The sequence below is a fragment of the Rhodnius prolixus genome, unplaced genomic scaffold (genome assembly GCF_049639745.1).
Source record: "Rhodnius prolixus isolate KJV_2025 unplaced genomic scaffold, Rpr scaffold_6, whole genome shotgun sequence".
Lineage (NCBI taxonomy): Eukaryota > Metazoa > Arthropoda > Insecta > Hemiptera > Reduviidae > Rhodnius > Rhodnius prolixus.
Window position 1 is genome coordinate 645,862 of NW_027411634.1, and position 19,354 is coordinate 665,215.

The following is a 19,354-nucleotide window of genomic DNA, read 5'->3' on the forward strand; positions in this document are numbered from 1 at the left end:
ATTAGTTTGCATCAGTGGTGGTAGCACCTTCACTCCTCTAGGTTGTTATGTTTAACGGTTGCTAGGCAAGCGAAGTAATTTTTTTTATCCATTAATTTTATTTTTTTCTAGTGCCGTGCCAATACTCTGAACATGGCTGAATTACAACAATATTTAGGCAAGCATATTTTCTTTAATTCAAGATCATGAACAAACTCAAGTAACTTTATGTTGTCTACTGTAAAAACCAAGGCTACAAAAACATGGAAAAATACACGCTGCTGGGCAGGATAGGCGAAGGTGCCCATGGATATGTACTCTATGGGAAAAGAAATCACGATGGCAAAGAAGTGGCTTTGAAAAAAGTGTTGGTGAAGAAATTATCTGATGGTATTCCAATACCAATACTACGGGAAATCAAGACAATGCAAGCGATTGAATCAAAGTATGTAAGTAAAATTTTGTTTAAACGCTAAAACATTTTAGGGACTTAAATGATGAGTGAAAATCTTAAATTGCCCTCTCGTAATTAGTTTCCATTTTAAGGGATAATGTGTTTATTTTTTTGTCGGGTTTTGTGCAGTATTAAGCTTTGCTAAGTTGGGTTTAACCTTATTGTATCATTTAAAAAATCTAGTGCGTTCAATTTGACTTTCCATCATTTATATTCTTACAAAGTTCTAACTTACTTCAGTCTTAGAAAGTTTAAGCAATATTTAATGCTTATCTCTTTAGAGTGGAGTCTAATCCACTCCTTCCTCTTATAGAACTTTCCTTAATCTAATTTCCGGTAAAAATTGTTTTCGGCAAAAGTTGTGGCGCTAGTAATCACTGTAAGGAGTTTAATTAAAGTGTCGTGGGTGGTCGTTTTGCGAGAAAATTCTGAAAAACTGAAGAATCTGGCCGTTCCGGTTTGATCTATTTTGATTGATTTTCAGAGGCGAGGCAAAGCTAAGAAGCATTGCGTGGGTACTGGTCTAGGCCTTAATCCTGAGAAATCAATGCACAAGTCATCAATACCGGTAGCATTAACTGGCAATTGCACTTCATACGAAAGCCTAAATAAAATTAGAAATAAATTTGCACTTCCGATTGAAATAATTAGATCGCTAAGTTGTAGCCAGATCTCCTGCTGAAACTTTGAAAAATAAAAAAATTCAGCATCCTGAGATCTATAGATTTTGGAGATATTGTAAGCATCTAGATTTCCTGAAAAAACACTTCTTTCTAACACAGGAAACTTCAAAACGATTTTTTTTTTTTCGATGAAAACGCTATTTCGAACAGTTGGGCGAGTCGCGATACTCTTCGTTTCTAAGTCAGGGAAAATGAAAATCTGGTCAGAAACTCTCAAGACTTTTGCTAACAATTATCCGGATTTAAAGGTAACGTCAGTTTTAAAATAAATTTAGCAATTTCTAAAATTAACGAGCTCATAAAACCGTTCATTACTCAGGGCCTCCCCTCCAACAGAACATCTTAAAAAATATTTTTTCTAGATGAATGATTACGATAAAGTTGTAGAGAGCTCAGCAAAGTAAACTCGAAGTTTGAAGAGGAAGCGGTAGATACTGATTTTTTTGAGATTCACTTTGCTGAATTAGGCAATAAGGGATGTTAGGCATATTTGATAATTCGGTTTGAAACGATTTTTCCTTCCGTAGGTCATGGAATTATTAGACTTTTTCCCAAGAGGTGCCGGCTTTGTACTGGTCACAGACTTTATGCCTTCCGGTCTATGGGAAGTGATCCATGATAAAGAGAATCCGCCCAGTGAGGCGTTGATCAAGAGCTATATGAGCATGCTGTTGAAAGGAGTAAGCCATCTGCATGAAAATGGAATCATGCATAGGGTAAGTTCAGTTTTTTTTTTCAAATGTTGCATTAAGAAATTCTTGTAAAATTATAATCAGTAATAACTTAAAGAACAGCAGCCTTTCTAGGATTTAAAACCAGCTAACCTGCTGATCGGCTCGGATGGGATTCTAAAGATTGGTGATTTCGGCCAAGCACGTCCCATGTGGAAGGAGAAAGGCAAACCGTACACCCAGCAAGTGGCCACCAGATGGTATCGTGCTCCTGAACTACTTTACGGCACCAAAAAGTATACGGAAGCCATTGATCTTTGGGCTGTTGGTTGCATCTTTGCGGAGTTAATCCTTAAAAAGCCTTTATTTCCGGTTAGTGAAGTTTTCAAGTGGCTAGACCTAGTTTCAGTTACTCTGGTGGCTGGCTTCCTCTACCTGAACCCAAAACCTACCTAGATTTTGTTGAAACTGATACGTTCACTGCAAACAATTCACTTATTTTTGGAAAATTCACAGTTAAGTTAGTCAATTGTATGCAGGCTCACAGCTGTTAGAGAGAATCAATCAAGTATTAAGCAAAAGAATTCTACTGTAACCTACCTTGATGAAGCATAACCTTACTTAACTAAACCTCAGGTGTGCGCGGAATAACCTCTCAGTTCTCCTCATATAACCTAATAACCTTCTCGACTTTACTCCATTATAACTGCAACTCTTTATACTTCAATCCTAAGCGACAAAAACTTGGTTGTTCCATTTTCAGGGCGAAACTGACATTGACCAACTGGCCGTGGTAATCAAGAGTCTTGGCACGCCGAACGAAATAAACTGGCCAGGACACAGCACTCTACCGGATTACAACAAAATTTCCTTCGTATATTCCAAGCCGATACCCTGGACAACATTAGTACCCGGAGCCAGTCAAACCACTCTGGATCTTGTGAAATCTTTTGTTATGTACGATTCACAGAAAAGATTACCAGCTGTTCAGGTGAAAATAGTAATTTTCTTTTATTTTCTCTGCGGGCGTTTTTTTTTTGGTAGTTATGGAAATGGGGAAAACAAGCGTTTTAAAGCACCTTGATGAAGTAATTTCTCTTGACCCAAAACGAATTATTTTTTTTTTTTTTTTTTTTTGTTATTTGAAAGGTGCACAACATCTAAGGTCCTTCGCACCAAAACGAATTATTAAAATATTTAAAAAAAAAATCAAATGAATGTAGAGATCCATGTGCATGAAATGGAAATTCGAAACTTTGAGGAAATCTAAAAAAAAGAAAAGTGAAAAACCTAGTGTGAAGCTTCCGATTGGCTAATTCTGATCAAAAGCTTATTGTTGGGTCTAATGGTGGAACCCAAACTATACATCTAATTTCAAGTTACCATATTTCTTTGTTTTTGAGATATTTTGCCCCACATGTAGACCTAGGGTTGCCAACTGTCCTTTTTTAACACCTGGTTGTTCTTGTCCTTTCTTAAATTAGGAAAGGACGCCTTTTGTCCTTTTTTCAGATATTGTTCACACAAATCTTAATTTATTTTATTGTATTTTTGATTTAAGTTCTGATTTCTGAGACTTCTTCATTTGGCGTGTTGTTTTTCTGTTCTAACTGAACTGAACAGGTCAACAGGTTATTGATGTAACGATGAACTTTTCATGAATAAGTATGTAAGATATAAATCTACCCAGGCCTGATTACAGACGTTGGAGAGGGGACTTTTTCCCGGGGCCCGGAGCCGGAATCTCTGCATGACTACCTAAAAAAAGGAAAACGTATGATATATTGTAAAGTTTTTGTCCTTTTACTAAAAACTTCACAACTATAACTAATGCCTGCCACTAGTTAATTTATGTGGGTTTGATAAATAATAACTCGCTAAATTTGTAAGTAATAACCTGATTTATTAGCGCATTACCTTTACTAACATTAACATTTACTAGCAACTAACGCTATTCATTACAGTCACCATTTACAACAGTCATAACAGTTTACTGTTACTTACTCACTATGTAACGCCACAAAACTGTTCCACGACTGACCACTGTTAGCCCGCACTGTCCCGAATTGCGCTAGACTCAACCGCACTAACAAAGCTCTACTCACGAACTGACTACCTGCCCAACTAGCTAACTTTGAAGCACTCCGCAACACTGACTCTCTCAAAACTGTCGCTTCCAAAGTGTCTCTCCCAACTGTCTCTCAAAGACTCACTGACTGACTAGAAACTACAAGACTGTAAAACTCTTAGAACTGGCAGACGGTTTTCCATTGCCGTAGAATACTTTTCTTTTCATTTTTTATGTTTGTATTAGAATTTCTTTTCAAATAAAGTATTATTATTATTATTATTATTATTATTATTATTATATAACTCTTAGAACTCGATTAAAAACTGACTTCTCCAGCTGTGTCTGCCTCCTTTTAACTGCGACTGCCCCACTCCGTCTGTGTTACGCCCACCGGCCGGTCACTGGCTGAGGAAGACACATGCTGCCACCACCCCAACTGGGGCCGCCTCCTCCAAATCTCTGTCACACTCCAACTCCGCCTGTCTTGCTCCCACCTGCCGCTCATTGGCTGGAAAACACATACTGCCACCACCTCAGCTGTGGCCGCTCTCCTCCAACTCTCTGTCTCTCTCCAACTCCGTCTGTCTCACTCTCACCTGTCAATCACTGGCTGGGAAAACACATATGCCACCACCCCAACTGAGGCCTTTCTCTTAGCTGGCTTTTACACAGTGGTGGTCCGTTACAGGCTACGGTCACTAAACTCCCTGAACAAACCAGCCCTTTCCTTTCTCCTCTGGCTCAGGTAGAGACCGGCCCTTTTGTTTACACAGTGTCGGCCTGTTACCGACTTTGGTTGCTCAACCCCTAGAACAATCTAGGCCTTTCTTTCCTGGCCAGGTCAACTTCGTTACAATATCTATATTCCCGGGCCCCAAAATCCTGTCGACGGCCCTGAATGTACCTAACTTTTTTTAGGGTGTCCTTTATTGGAACTTTACAAGAGTTGGCAACCCTATGTAGACCCCCAAAAACAAAATTAGTGATAATTTTTTTTGTAAATCACCACACATTATTTTGGGGCCTTAGTAGATATCTCAAAAAATGGAAATCTTTCCGTTGAAACTTTTCACATGATTTTTCTTTCTTGTTGATAGGCCTTGAATCATCCATACTTCTTGACAGCACCACTGGCACTCTGTGAGAATAAAGTACCAAAACCGCCGTACAATCATCGTGCAGTACTCAAAGCTCGTGACTATGGTATCGTCAACAAGGCTGATGAACAAGATTATCAAGATCTGCATTTCTTTCTGGACACAGTACTGTAGCTGGATTTTTCTACATCCTTCTAGACTTGATTAATAAATAAATAAATTTAATGGAAAAATCATTTCTACAAAAAAAAATGCTATGTGTACAATTTATTTAAAAGTGTGTGACCCACAAATTTTATTGTAATTTAAAATAAAAAATAGTTTCACATCTTGTGACCTTGTTAATCTGTATTAACAGAGAATTAAAAAATAATTTGAACTTATTGGCCATTTTGCTTTATTTATTTTAGCGTACCCTAATTCTTTGTGTAGCATCATCACTAACTCATCCTTTAGGATGATCTATTGCCCCCCCCAAAAAAAAATGCTCCCCAGTGTTTTTCTGTTCGTTCAGTTTTTTACTAATATTAATCAGACAGTAATGGTATCTTCAACCAACCAACTCTATATGAACTCAGTTTGCCCTTTACCTAATTTTCCTTTAAAATAAATAAAATAAAGATATAGGATCTACTTGTAATACAAAGGGAGTTTATAGAAATTTGGTAGGAAATATTTCTGGAAGAGTCCCAGTAAAGTAAAATCCAGGTTTAAAACTCTCCAAAACAAAGGATTTTCCACTTGACTGTACGAATGCTAAACATTGATTGAAGGTTAAACTAGTTTTTTTAGAAAACCATTTACTGGTTTAAACCATGAGTTAACAGAGCCTCCTCTGAAGAGGAGGATTTCAAACATATAATAATGGTTATGTCCACGTTATGTGGTAGAAAGGAAACGAATGTTTCCGTCGACTTATACAGGTATTTAGATGCACCATTTCGCTACGAAGACATAATATTCTCCACCAACATCTGTAGCAGAGCTAGCTACAGAAATATGAATGTATTTAAAAGTTATAGCCGATTAGAATGAATGCAAGAAAATGATTAGAGAAGGACTACGGTGATTTTAATTTCGGTTAAGCTATAAGGATGGCAGGAGCACAGAGTACTGATCTATCTATTAGTTGTAAGGTTTATGTAAATAGTTGTATATAGTAGAAGGGATGAATGTGTGAAGCGAATGTATTTATAAGTCAGAATGGAGAGTGAGTGATATTCTAGTGATAAGCAACTAGACGATGCTGGTTGTATGGCGAAAGCCAATGCCAAAAAAAAGGCAAAAAAAAAATCATGAGTTTAAAGAAACCAGGTCCAAGATTAACTGAACTCCATGAAAATGGACCTAAGAAATTATTAAGTTTATCATAAAAGCAAATTCACTTAGTTCCACAAAGTTCTCTAGTTGGTGCTGCACTCTACACAGCTTTCAAACTAACTAAACCTAAAATTACAATTAAACGCCCAAAAATTGTATGTTTCACCAAACTTTTGATTATATATTTAAAATAAATAATTAATAATTCAAAAAATTGTTTAAAATCAACTAAATAGAATTTCAATTATTAGGTAAATTGTGAAAATATAGGAGAAAATTTCTGATTGGCCCACATGATATAGGATGACATTGAAACTGGCCAATAGCAACAGAAATAAACAACAACAAATACTTTACATTCTAGTTTTTGTCAGAGTGTGTAGGAAAATCCAGAATCAAAACAAAAACTGTCAACAGTAGGAACGCGAACCGTCTCTTGTGTAGAGTTAATGCCAAAAAAAAATAGTTTAAAACTATTTTAAATAATAGTTACAAAAAAAATCAGGGAAAATTTAATTAATTTACGTTTTATTTTCATAGATATTTGGTAGTTTTTGTTGTTGTTGTTTTCATTATTTTTGTGAGTCAGTGAATGTTTTGTACGTAATGACAACTACGCCAACATCAATACCTGAGGAAGGATTAGGAGGTATTTAATTATTTTTATAATTCAATTTGCCTTTTTAGGTTATTAGTTTCGATTTACTAATCAAATTCGTATTACTGCTTTTAAAGTTTTTTCACAAACTTTTGTTTTATTTGCTCTTTGTGAAAGTTTATGCTGAGAGTCAATGATTTAAACAGTAAAGCCTCAAAAGTGAAGTCTTAATTAAACAAAGAAATGAGTACAAGAATTTTAAGTTGCTTTTGTTTCATCAGTTTTAAATTTTGTTATGACTGCCTACAAAATATAATTAACTAGAAAATTTAAATTTTCATTTTTATAGTTTCTATACTCTTTTGTAATTAAACTGTAGTCGTGTTTTGTGCTTTTAAACAATCTGGCTGTAAATATGCCTCTTGTGGTTACTTAAATTTGTATTGGCCAGCTGTTTCAGTCCTTCTAAAAACGAAACCATCTGTTGTTGGTTTTGAGCTCATTTTATTTCATCTCTTGACAAGATTTTTTTAATAAATATTAATTCTAGATTTTATTAAATGAACCCAGAAGAAGGGAAAAATTTTCAATGTTTACAACACAATCTATTTAGTCTCGGTTTATACCAGCGGTAATCGATTTTGGTTAGGGTTTGGAGTGTGCCAGCCAGCCAGCAAGTTGTACATTGCACGTTTGCGCTTGCTCTGATGTTGAAAACAAAATAACGAACAACGTAAATATGTTCTTTTTTGGGTGTGTGTTTTTTTTTTTTAGACGACGTAATATGATGTAATTATTAAATACTGCTCACAGAAATCGGGTTAAGTTTTCAATTTTAGAGCCTTCCATGAATAAACACTCGTTTCGAGCTCCAGAGTTTAAAAAAGTGTGTCTTTTTTTTTTCTAATTTGGACTGTTTTTTGAAATAAACAAATTGCTGGGAGCCTCAAACATTTTTTGAAATAATATTCGACATGTAAACAGCTGATTCAATCCAACGTATTTGACAGTTGATGTCGATCCTACTAGTTCGAGTGAAATCAAAAATACAATCACAAAATGGTATATATTTTATAAATCTTGTCTTCATAAGGGAAATTGTCTTCATCTTTAGTCTGAAATTGATTTTAGATCTAAAATATATTGTTACCTGTAGTGTGGTGGTATTTCTACACAATATGATCAAATACATGTGTTTGTGTATAATTTGCTATTATCACCCAGAGATGTAAGTAGTTATATACAGATAGATATACTTACGTAACTTGGACTTAATCTCAATTTCAGGCTGTCGATGATCTAATAAATTTTCGAAAGTGTTCTTACGTGGAAAAGTACACGATATACTGAGTCTGAGTCTATTTTGGGCCGCTTACGATAATTGTAGACCCAAAATTTTGGTTATTATATCTAGTTTGACCTAATCCCTGAGGAAGTTGACTTAGTGATGAGCATCTCCTAAACGAAGTTCACTCAGTGATCACTAAGTGCTGAAGCTGATATTGTTGTCCCTATCACAAAGAAGACTTCCATATCCGGTTAAACTTGAAGTTATCTGAGCACCCAGATGCACAAACACAGGAAATCTTGACCACTTACAGTTTGCACGTTTAAACTTGTACATTTTTACTTAGCAATCAGAAGTTTTTTTGAAACTTGAGATATTGTGCCAATGTTATCTCATTGTTTAGATTTTAATGGAGTTTTTTTCGACTAAGAAGTCGACAATAACTCTCTAATAATTAATCTAATAAGCCTCCTCTAACTAGAAGCAACTTCTCCCAGTCCTGTCTTTTAAGTTCTCCATACAGATCCCTTGACTCCAAAACTCTGGAGCAAATCCCCTTTTATAAGGCCATCCGAGAAGATAACCTCCGGATATATCCGGAATTTGACGTGATCCTCATTAGTGTACGTACCTCTTTGACGATAGTAATTGAAATTGAAAAGAACGTCGTGTATTACTCTCAGTAAAAAAAAACAACACATTTTTGAGTATTTTACATATGTGCAGATTTGCCCTTTACGTAACGGTGAAGGTTGCCACCTGACTAAACATCTGATCGAGTTAGCATACTCCTGAACAGCTGTTATTAAAAAAATATAAAAAATTCCTTCGTATTTTAAATTATATAATCTTTTTTCTTTTCTTATTTTTGTGAAGCCCTCTCTCTGTTTTATCAGTTGTTACTTTTTATCAAAACAGTTTTTTTGGGCGTAATTTTAAATAATATTTAACCTAAATCAACATCAGTTGTTTGCTTTGTTAAAAATGATAATTGTTTGTTCTACGCTCTATTCTTGATTGTAGATCATAGAGTAACGACTAGTTTTTGGTGGCGTATCCCCCCCCCCTGTGAAAAGAACTCGGTATTTTGGTAGGCCATTACGTCACGTTATGTTTACCGGACCAGCTGTCCAGAGTGAGTCCAACAGGTCCAACACTGGCAACACTGCACTTCTAGCTCACTCTACCACTCTGCGTCCATTCTACCCCTCTCTACTGCAGCTCTTCCTTTCCAACCCCCCACCACAGCTAAGCAAGGACCACGCTACTGTCCCTTGTGCGGAATTTCCACTCTTGCTATCGATCGGTTACGCGTGACGTACCTGCCGCCCGCTCCCGCCCCTGTTCTAAGAGGGATGGGTATGAGAAAACATGATCTGTTCACGTGTTTGTGGCTAAATTAAGTGACACATTTTTTACTGCAGTATTTTTTTTTTTTTTAATGTAACATTTTTACTAGAGTTAGAAAAGTTGGTTTTTTAAAAAAAATTGTGTCTGTCAATGTATTTTTGAATGAATTAATAAATGTACAAATATATTTGAACACTCAACCTTTTAAAAACGGAAAAATTTCAAACCATTTGCGATCAGGTAGGCCAGGAAGTAGTTCAATAACCTTCTACCGTAAGCGCCACTTGCCTGAATTGGATTTCCGTTCTTTGAACTACGTCTAAAAGCTACGATTAGTGGGCGAGCAAGAACGACAGTTTTGGCATTTACCATAAAGAAGACACAATAGGATAGCCGCAGGGGTCGGCAACTCGCGACTAGCGAGCCGCATGCGGCTCTTTTATCCAAAATACATTGTATATTTCAATTTTATTGAAACAAAATGAAAATTTCATTTATTAAAGTAAAGATATTTTTTCAAAAAGAATTTTAAATTGAGATTTGGTTTGAAATTGAATAGAATTATATTAAAATACAGTACGTAATTATATAGGACTGCCGCCCAATGAAATACTGTTTTAATACTGTAATAGTAATAAACAGTGTAATACTGTTTCAATACTGTAATAAACAGTGTAATACTGTTTTAAGAACTGCTTACGTAAGAAATAAGATACCTATAAATGGATAGTTTTTATTAACCAATTAAATCCCATTAATTTTTGCTGCTCCCTCCAGGACATTTCTATTTACTTTAATATAATGCGCCTCATCAAAAGAACTGGTCACGTACTGAGACGACTTCCAGCTGCTGCTGTTGCTGTGTACGTGAATTAGTTCACGTAAATCATTCCATTCTTTGTTATGCTCCATCCCCACCCCTCTCCGCAAAAATACTTTTGATGAGATTTTAAAGAGTTTTTTTCCCCTTTATTGGTCGTCATCATACGTCACTGTGTGTTTTCATTCAGACACGGCGTATTACTTCCGTTTGTTCTGTCACTTTGGGTGTTCGTAGTTTGTATTGTTTGTCATAATATTTATTCTTTCTCTGATTAGTCTTTTCTTTTGTTTTTCGAATTCTTTATTTTAAAAATAAAATACTGCGTCAACTAGTTAGTTTTTTATTTTTAGTTTTGGCTTTCGCTTTATTGTTTCAAATTGTGTTATCGAGACTGGTTACCATGTCAACCTGTTTTAAAAATAGGAAGTTACAAAATAATCGATTACCTCCTGGTGATTGTTCTAATGATGTTTGTGATACATCCATGGATGATTGGATTTTAATTGATTCCAGCAGTAAAACATCTATGACGACAGAAATTCTTGACACAGATGGTGAGTAGTTATCAATTTTAGTTTTTATCTGATGAATTGTTTGTTTTGATGAGATTCCAACCTTTTTTACTGAGTACAAATACGTCACTGTCAACCTTTCTTTTTGACTATGCGCGTCATCATCCAAGATCATTGGGTGCCCTCTTTTTCGGTGCGCTTTCCCAGCTTCCTCTCTCTGTTCATGTTTTCTCGTTACAGGCTCCAGTGAGCTGGAAGAAGCTCCTTAAACACACAAAAAAAAAGTGTGAGGATTTTTTTTGTGATTTTTTTTTTCCTTGGACGCTAACCTTCCCAAACTTACCGGAAGTAATCTTGAACTTTATAATGGAGTTCGTTGCTCTCTCCCCCTCCCCTGCGCACACAAATAAAAAACGAGGCAAGCGGATGTGATTAACGGGGTCTTTCAAAGAAGATGCAACAGCAAAAGATTATATTTGACTTTTTAATTTATTTTTTTTAACTTCCTGTTTATAAAAGGACGTGCGTCACAGTTGTTTTCAACACGCATGCGCCAAGGTAGCCACTTCTCCAAATCGTGTTTCCATAGATACTTCCGGCCTATTTCCACAGAATAACTGATGTTTTTTTTTTTGTACAATTACAGAAATAGAAATATTTTAAAAAGACAAAAATGGAAAATGTCATTGGGAACTCAAACTGCAGTAATTAAGGGAAACAGGCTAAAGAATGTGGTGAAGTAGACCGACGCAGGCCAAGTCCAGGAAGAGAGAGAGGGGTGAGGTACATGACCTGGACTCCAGGACGCTACCGTCGTGTGTATAGTTTGCTACGCATTACTACCCTACTGGAACTTGTAAAAAAATAATTCCAGGGTTACAAACAATATTCTTTTAAGATAAGAAACATAATTATTTTCCTCAAGCCTCAGAACTAAATTCAAGCTTCAATTCCTAAACAGAATTGCGCAAACGGAAATATTACTTCTCGCTTCTATTACTAGGTGCAAACTCTTAATATTTTTCCGGATACCGGAAACAACAAAATTAACGAACACTGAACAGTTTAGCCAATACGTCGTGCTGAAGTGGCTTCCTTCAACCTTCCGCGTTCAGGGAATTTTCTGTAAACAGGGAATTTCAGCGATAAATTTAGTCCTTCAGGTAGATGTAGGTCTTACATCCAATCATACGCCCGGAAGGGCTCTATTAATCAAATTTTCTTGGAAGTTATAAGTTCTGGGTGTGCTATTATGAGTACGTCAACTAATCATTCATCAGAGACTTCTATCGCTAAAGTTATTTGCTTTATATAAACTGTGCTATTTCATTTTTCTTGCCACATGCACACGTTTTCCGATTCAGGAAGCCCTGAAAACGGGTCATTTCCGGTGCGAACTTGGAATGGAAAAATTTGACATGGCCACCCCCCCACCCCACTTCTCTTGTAGTTACGAGAAATTAAAAATGATAACTAATAAACTCCCGAGTGTGGAGAATGCAAGACATGGTAGTTTGGTATTGTTGTTTTGTAATTTTTGTTGTTACAATAACAACACGATACTGTTGATTGTGTAGTGTTGTTGTTGTTGTTGTTATTGTACACTCTGGTAACCTCAACTATATTGAGGTCAGTAGAGAATGTCCAGCACACACCAGCCACTACCATTACAAAGATTTTATACTTCTCCCACCACACCGCCAAACTTAGCCTCTGAGATTGGATAAGTCCTGTCTGAACATGTTTACTACAATTCAACATGTCCTGACGTGCACATTTCTTGTAATCGCTTAAGTTTCAAAAAATAAATAAAAAATTACTAATATTGTTTATATCAAACGTGCATCAGCGTACAGGCATGAGCGAGCGATATGTCTCGAACTGAATTAAATTTTGCCCAATTGTGGGATACAGTCTATCTCGATATTTGAGAATATTATCGATAATTCCAGTGCCGATAGTCTAGGGCAGCCAGTGATTCTCAACCTTTTTTTTCTTTGTCGCGGCGGCACACTTTTAACAATTTTACAATTTGGCGGCGGTACACTAACAATAAGATAAGTTTAAAAGTATTTTACTTATCCCTTAATACACTGTATAAAATAGTTGTATGTTTAGGTACTTTTCCGTTAGCCGGGCGCAAATGTCGCCAATTATGAACCAAACGCGAGCGAAGTCAACGGAATAAAAGTCGAAAACGTTCAACTACAAACAAATATTAATTAATATTAAGCAAAACAAGTTCAACTACAAACAAATCTTTGTAATCTTTGTTCTTTTTTGTTCAGTTATAACTGAATACGCAAAGTATTTTACGTAGTTAAAGCCACGTCATAGTGCCGCAGTCTATTATCTACTTATTACAACGGCAATTAAAAGTTGTTTGTTTATCACTTTGGCTAATTTTACTACATCAAAGTCGCAAACCTTGAAGGTCGTCTACTAACAAGAATATTGAAGCCAGCAAGTTTAAACTTAGCGCAATGTTATAAGAATCAGCAAGATAACTTGTAGACTAATTTTAGAAGTTTTTCTTAGATTTTATTCGAAATTCCTGAAGTAGTATTTTTGTACGTAAACTTTCTCGTAACTTCCGGTAGAGCCAGTGAAGTCTACAATAAAAAAAAAAAAAAAAAAAAATCTGTACCCTTTAAAAGTTTCGAAGACGGTAAGCATGTGAGAAGCTCTGTTCATTGGGCGAGAGAGAGGAGACTAGTAAGCAGGGTTTGTGGGGATTTTACAAAAAAATCTTTTATTCGAACTCAGGAGACCACTCAAAAAGTATGTTTCTCGTAAACATACAAAAATCGGAAGTCTCTGCACGATTACCAATACCTCCTTCCTACTGAATTCCTACTTCCTCCTGAACTATAATTAAAAGGCCACAAGATTTTGATTTTGATGACGCAATCGGAAGCGTGACTCCGGGGAAACATTTATGAATGTCAGCAGCAGACTCAGGTGGGTGGGGGGGTGGGTGGCCACGAGGGCAGAGGGGGCAAAAAATGTCACTTGCGTCATTGGCCAGAGGCATATTAGAGAATGGTCTTTTTATTTCACTTACCACTGGCCAAGATGGAAGTAATACGATCACGAAAACCTTTTTTTTTTTGGTGTCGAATTATAGATAACTCGAAGAATTTTTTTTGTTTTTTTTATTTATAAAAAGATCGTCAAAAACTGGTCGAAAAAAGCTGTAACGTTGAAAAACACCCAACTTTGACAATTTTTTTCTCTTTTTCTATAAAAGATAAAATTCCCAAATTTTCTTTAAAATATAGGGCAAATCCTCCTTTATAACTGTAATTTTTTTGCAACAACCCAGATCTAATAGGTTTCGAGAAAAAAGTTGCTGAAAATGAGCAAAAACGGCATTTTCAGGAAATTGTTCTTGTTGTTACCTTTTATTCTAAACAATCATAGCGCCCAAACGCCTGAACAGATTTTCATGTAAAAATATTTGCTAAAGTAAACAGAGCTTACACGAAATTTCAGTGCCGGAAGTACCACAATAATGAATGTATTTTCCGCTTTTCTGAGATTTCCCCCCTCCGTAAAAGATTCTTAAGGTGTTTTTCTTGTTTTCGAAGTTTGAAAAGAAGAAAAAAAAATGATAATGGTTCGAGAATTGCAGTTGAAGTGCCATTAAACATCTTTAGTATCTCTATAATTATTTCCTTCGTAATAAAATTGCCCCGGTTACGTATGATTCATAAATTCTTTTAATATAAGAAAATATTTGCTCTTTGCTTAAAACAATTTAAATAAAAAAATCTCCTTATCAATTTTGATAAATTTATAATTTTATTTTTGTTTACATTTAAAATTGAACTGATAAGGAATTTTTTTAAAAAAAATGTATTTTAATTATTTTGTTGTGATAACTTGTAAATCTCTTGCAATTCGTCTTTTTGCTTTCGTAGCTCAGCAAATTGATCTCGCCTTTTTTCCTTTTTGGTTTCTATTATTAATGAAATAGAAGATATTGCATCATTCAAATTTTTCTGCAATTCAATTTTCCATTCATAAAAGTTCTCTTTGTTTGTATTTTTTGGTTTCTATTTACTAATGAAATAGAAGATATTGCATCATTCAAATTTTTCTGCAATTCAATTTTCCATTCATAAAAGTTCTCTTTGTTTGTATTTTTTGGTTTCTATTTACTAATGAAATAGAAGATATTGCATCATTCAAATTTTTCTGCAATTCAATTTTCCATTCATAAAAGTTCTCTTTGTTTGTATTTTTTGGTTTCTATTTACTAATGAAATAGAAGATATTGCATCATTCAAATTTTTCTGCAATTCAATTTTCCATTCATAAAAGTTCTCTTTGTTTGTATTTTTTGGTTTCTATTTACTAATGAAATAGAAGATATTGCATCATTCAAATTTTTCTGCAATTCAATTTTCCATTCATAAAAGTTCTCTTTGTTTGTATTTTTTGGTTTCTATTTACTAATGAAATAGAAGATATTGCATCATTCAAATTTTTCTGCAATTCAATTTTCCATTCATAAAAGTTCTCTTTGTTTGTATTTTTTGGTTTCTATTTACTAATGAAATAGAAGATATTGCATCATTCAAATTTTTCTGCAATTCAATTTTCCATTCATAAAAGTTCTCTTTGTTTGTATTTTTTGGTTTCTATTTACTAATGAAATAGAAGATATTGCATCATTCAAATTTTTCTGCAATTCAATTTTCCATTCATAAAAGTTCTCTTTGTTTGTATTTTTTGGTTTCTATTTACTAATGAAATAGAAGATATTGCATCATTCAAATTTTTCTGCAATTCTATTTTCCATTCATAAAAGTTCTCTTTGTTTGTATTTTTTGGTTTCTATTTACTAATGAAATAGAAGATATTGCATCATTCAAATTTTTCTGCAATTCAATTTTCCATTCATAAAAGTTCTCTTTGTTTGTATTTTTTGGTTTCTATTTACTAATGAAATAGAAGATATTGCATCATTCAAATTTTTCTGCAATTCAATTTTCCATTCATAAAAGTTCTCTTTGTTTGTATTTTTTGGTTTCTATTTACTAATGAAATAGAAGATATTGCATCATTCAAATTTTTCTGCAATTCAATTTTCCATTCATAAAAGTTCTCTTTGTTTGTATTTTTTGGTTTCTATTTACTAATGAAATAGAAGATATTGCATCATTCAAATTTTTCTGCAATTCAATTTTCCATTCATAAAAGTTCTCTTTGTTTGTATTTTTTGGTTTCTATTTACTAATGAAATAGAAGATATTGCATCATTCAAATTTTTCTGCAATTCTATTTTCCATTCATAAAAGTTCTCTTTGTTTGTATTTTTTGGTTTCTATTTACTAATGAAATAGAAGATATTGCATCATTCAAATTTTTCTGCAATTCAATTTTCCATTCATAAAAGTTCTCTTTGTTTGTATTTTTTGGTTTCTATTTACTAATGAAATAGAAGATATTGCATCATTCAAATTTTTCTGCAATTCAATTTTCCATTCATAAAAGTTCTCTTTGTTTGTATTTTTTGGTTTCTATTTACTAATGAAATAGAAGATATTGCATCATTCAAATTTTTCTGCAATTCTATTTTCCATTCATAAAAGTTCTCTTTGTTTGTATTTTTTGGTTTCTATTTACTAATGAAATAGAAGATATTGCATCATTCAAATTTTTCTGCAATTCAATTTTCCATTCATAAAAGTTCTCTTTGTTTGTATTTTTTGGTTTCTATTTACTAATGAAATAGAAGATATTGCATCATTCAAATTTTTCTGCAATTCAATTTTCCATTCATAAAAGTTCTCTTTGTTTGTATTTTTTGGTTTCTATTTACTAATGAAATAGAAGATATTGCATCATTCAAATTTTTCTGCAATTCTATTTTCCATTCATAAAAGTTCTCTTTGTTTGTATTTTTTGGTTTCTATTTACTAATGAAATAGAAGATATTGCATCATTCAAATTTTTCTGCAATTCTATTTTCCATTCATAAAAGTTCTCTTTGTTTGTATTTTTTGGTTTCTATTTACTAATGAAATAGAAGATATTGCATCATTCAAATTTTTCTGCAATTCAATTTTCCATTCATAAAAGTTCTCTTTGTTTGTATTTTTTGGTTTCTATTTACTAATGAAATAGAAGATATTGCATCATTCAAATTTTTCTGCAATTCAATTTTCCATTCATAAAAGTTCTCTTTGTTTGTATTTTTTGGTTTCTATTTACTAATGAAATAGAAGATATTGCATCATTCAAATTTTTCTGCAATTCAATTTTCCATTCATAAAAGTTCTCTTTGTTTGTATTTTTTGGTTTCTATTTACTAATGAAATAGAAGATATTGCATCATTCAAATTTTTCTGCAATTCAATTTTCCATTCATAAAAGTTCTCTTTGTTTGTATTTTTTGGTTTCTATTTACTAATGAAATAGAAGATATTGCATCATTCAAATTTTTCTGCAATTCAATTTTCCATTCATAAAAGTTCTCTTTGTTTGTATTTTTTGGTTTCTATTTACTAATGAAATAGAAGATATTGCATCATTCAAATTTTTCTGCAATTCAATTTTCCATTCATAAAAGTTCTCTTTGTTTGTATTTTTTGGTTTCTATTTACTAATGAAATAGAAGATATTGCATCATTCAAATTTTTCTGCAATTCAATTTTCCATTCATAAAAGTTCTCTTTGTTTGTATTTTTTGGTTTCTATTTACTAATGAAATAGAAGATATTGCATCATTCAAATTTTTCTGCAATTCAATTTTCCATTCATAAAAGTTCTCTTTGTTTGTATTTTTTGGTTTCTATTTACTAATGAAATAGAAGATATTGCATCATTCAAATTTTTCTGCAATTCAATTTTCCATTCATAAAAGTTCTCTTTGTTTGTATTTTTTGGTTTCTATTTACTAATGAAATAGAAGATATTGCATCATTCAAATTTTTCTGCAATTCAATTTTCCATTCATAAAAGTTCTCTTTGTTTGTATTTTTTGGTTTCTATTTACTAATGAAATAGAAGATATTGCATCATTCAAATTTTTCTGCAATTCAATTTTCCATTCATAAAAGTTCTCTTTGTTTGTATTTTTTGGTTTCTATTTACTAATGAAATAGAAGATATTGCATCATTCAAATTTTTCTGCAATTCAATTTTCCATTCATAAAAGTTCTCTTTGTTTGTATTTTTTGGTTTCTATTTACTAATGAAATAGAAGATATTGCATCATTCAAATTTTTCTGCAATTCAATTTTCCATTCATAAAAGTTCTCTTTGTTTGTATTTTTTGGTTTCTATTTACTAATGAAATAGAAGATATTGCATCATTCAAATTTTTCTGCAATTCAATTTTCCATTCATAAAAGTTCTCTTTGTTTGTATTTTTTGGTTTCTATTTACTAATGAAATAGAAGATATTGCATCATTCAAATTTTTCTGCAATTCAATTTTCCATTCATAAAAGTTCTCTTTGTTTGTATTTTTTGGTTTCTATTTACTAATGAAATAGAAGATATTGCATCATTCAAATTTTTCTGCAATTCAATTTTCCATTCATAAAAGTTCTCTTTGTTTGTATTTTTTGGTTTCTATTTACTAATGAAATAGAAGATATTGCATCATTCAAATTTTTCTGCAATTCAATTTTCCATTCATAAAAGTTCTCTTTGTTTGTATTTTTTGGTTTCTATTTACTAATGAAATAGAAGATATTGCATCATTCAAATTTTTCTGCAATTCAATTTTCCATTCATAAAAGTTCTCTTTGTTTGTATTTTTTGGTTTCTATTTACTAATGAAATAGAAGATATTGCATCATTCAAATTTTTCTGCAATTCAATTTTCCATTCATAAAAGTTCTCTTTGTTTGTATTTTTTGGTTTCTATTTACTAATGAAATAGAAGATATTGCATCATTCAAATTTTTCTGCAATTCAATTTTCCATTCATAAAAGTTCTCTTTGTTTGTATTTTTTGGTTTCTATTTACTAATGAAATAGAAGATATTGCATCATTCAAATTTTTCTGCAATTCAATTTTCCATTCATAAAAGTTCTCTTTGTTTGTATTTTTTGGTTTCTATTTACTAATGAAATAGAAGATATTGCATCATTCAAATTTTTCTGCAATTCAATTTTCCATTCATAAAAGTTCTCTTTGTTTGTATTTTTTGGTTTCTATTTACTAATGAAATAGAAGATATTGCATCATTCAAATTTTTCTGCAATTCAATTTTCCATTCATAAAAGTTCTCTTTGTTTGTATTTTTTGGTTTCTATTTACTAATGAAATAGAAGATATTGCATCATTCAAATTTTTCTGCAATTCAATTTTCCATTCATAAAAGTTCTCTTTGTTTGTATTTTTTGGTTTCTATTTACTAATGAAATAGAAGATATTGCATCATTCAAATTTTTCTGCAATTCAATTTTCCATTCATAAAAGTTCTCTTTGTTTGTATTTTTTGGTTTCTATTTACTAATGAAATAGAAGATATTGCATCATTCAAAT

The 19,354-nt window shown here is 32.8% G+C and overlaps 2 protein-coding genes across 3 annotated transcripts in view; both read left to right on the top strand.

The window, feature by feature from the left end:
* On the top strand, nt 1-5,338 carry LOC141461300 (cyclin-dependent kinase 20-like). Its single transcript, XM_074142234.1, has 5 exons — nt 1-428; nt 1,644-1,832; nt 1,923-2,159; nt 2,551-2,778; nt 4,956-5,338. The coding sequence occupies exons 1-5, from the start codon at nt 243-245 to the stop codon at nt 5,127-5,129; spliced, it is 1,014 nt and encodes a 337-aa protein (XP_073998335.1). The 5' UTR covers nt 1-242; the 3' UTR covers nt 5,130-5,338.
* Nucleotides 5,339-6,629: 1,291 nt separating this feature from the next.
* BNIP3 (BCL2 interacting protein 3) overlaps nt 6,630-19,354 on the top strand; it is a 62,563-nt gene continuing 49,838 nt past the window's right edge. The window contains exon 1 of one of the 2 annotated variants that reach the window (XM_074142489.1): nt 6,630-6,924. In XM_074142489.1, coding sequence (XP_073998590.1) covers nt 6,882-6,924 — 43 coding nt within the window. In that variant the 5' untranslated portion in view covers nt 6,630-6,881. Of the gene's footprint in view, nt 6,925-10,497; nt 10,889-19,354 lie in introns of those variants that run through there. The other variant, XM_074142487.1, reaches the window with a different exon arrangement.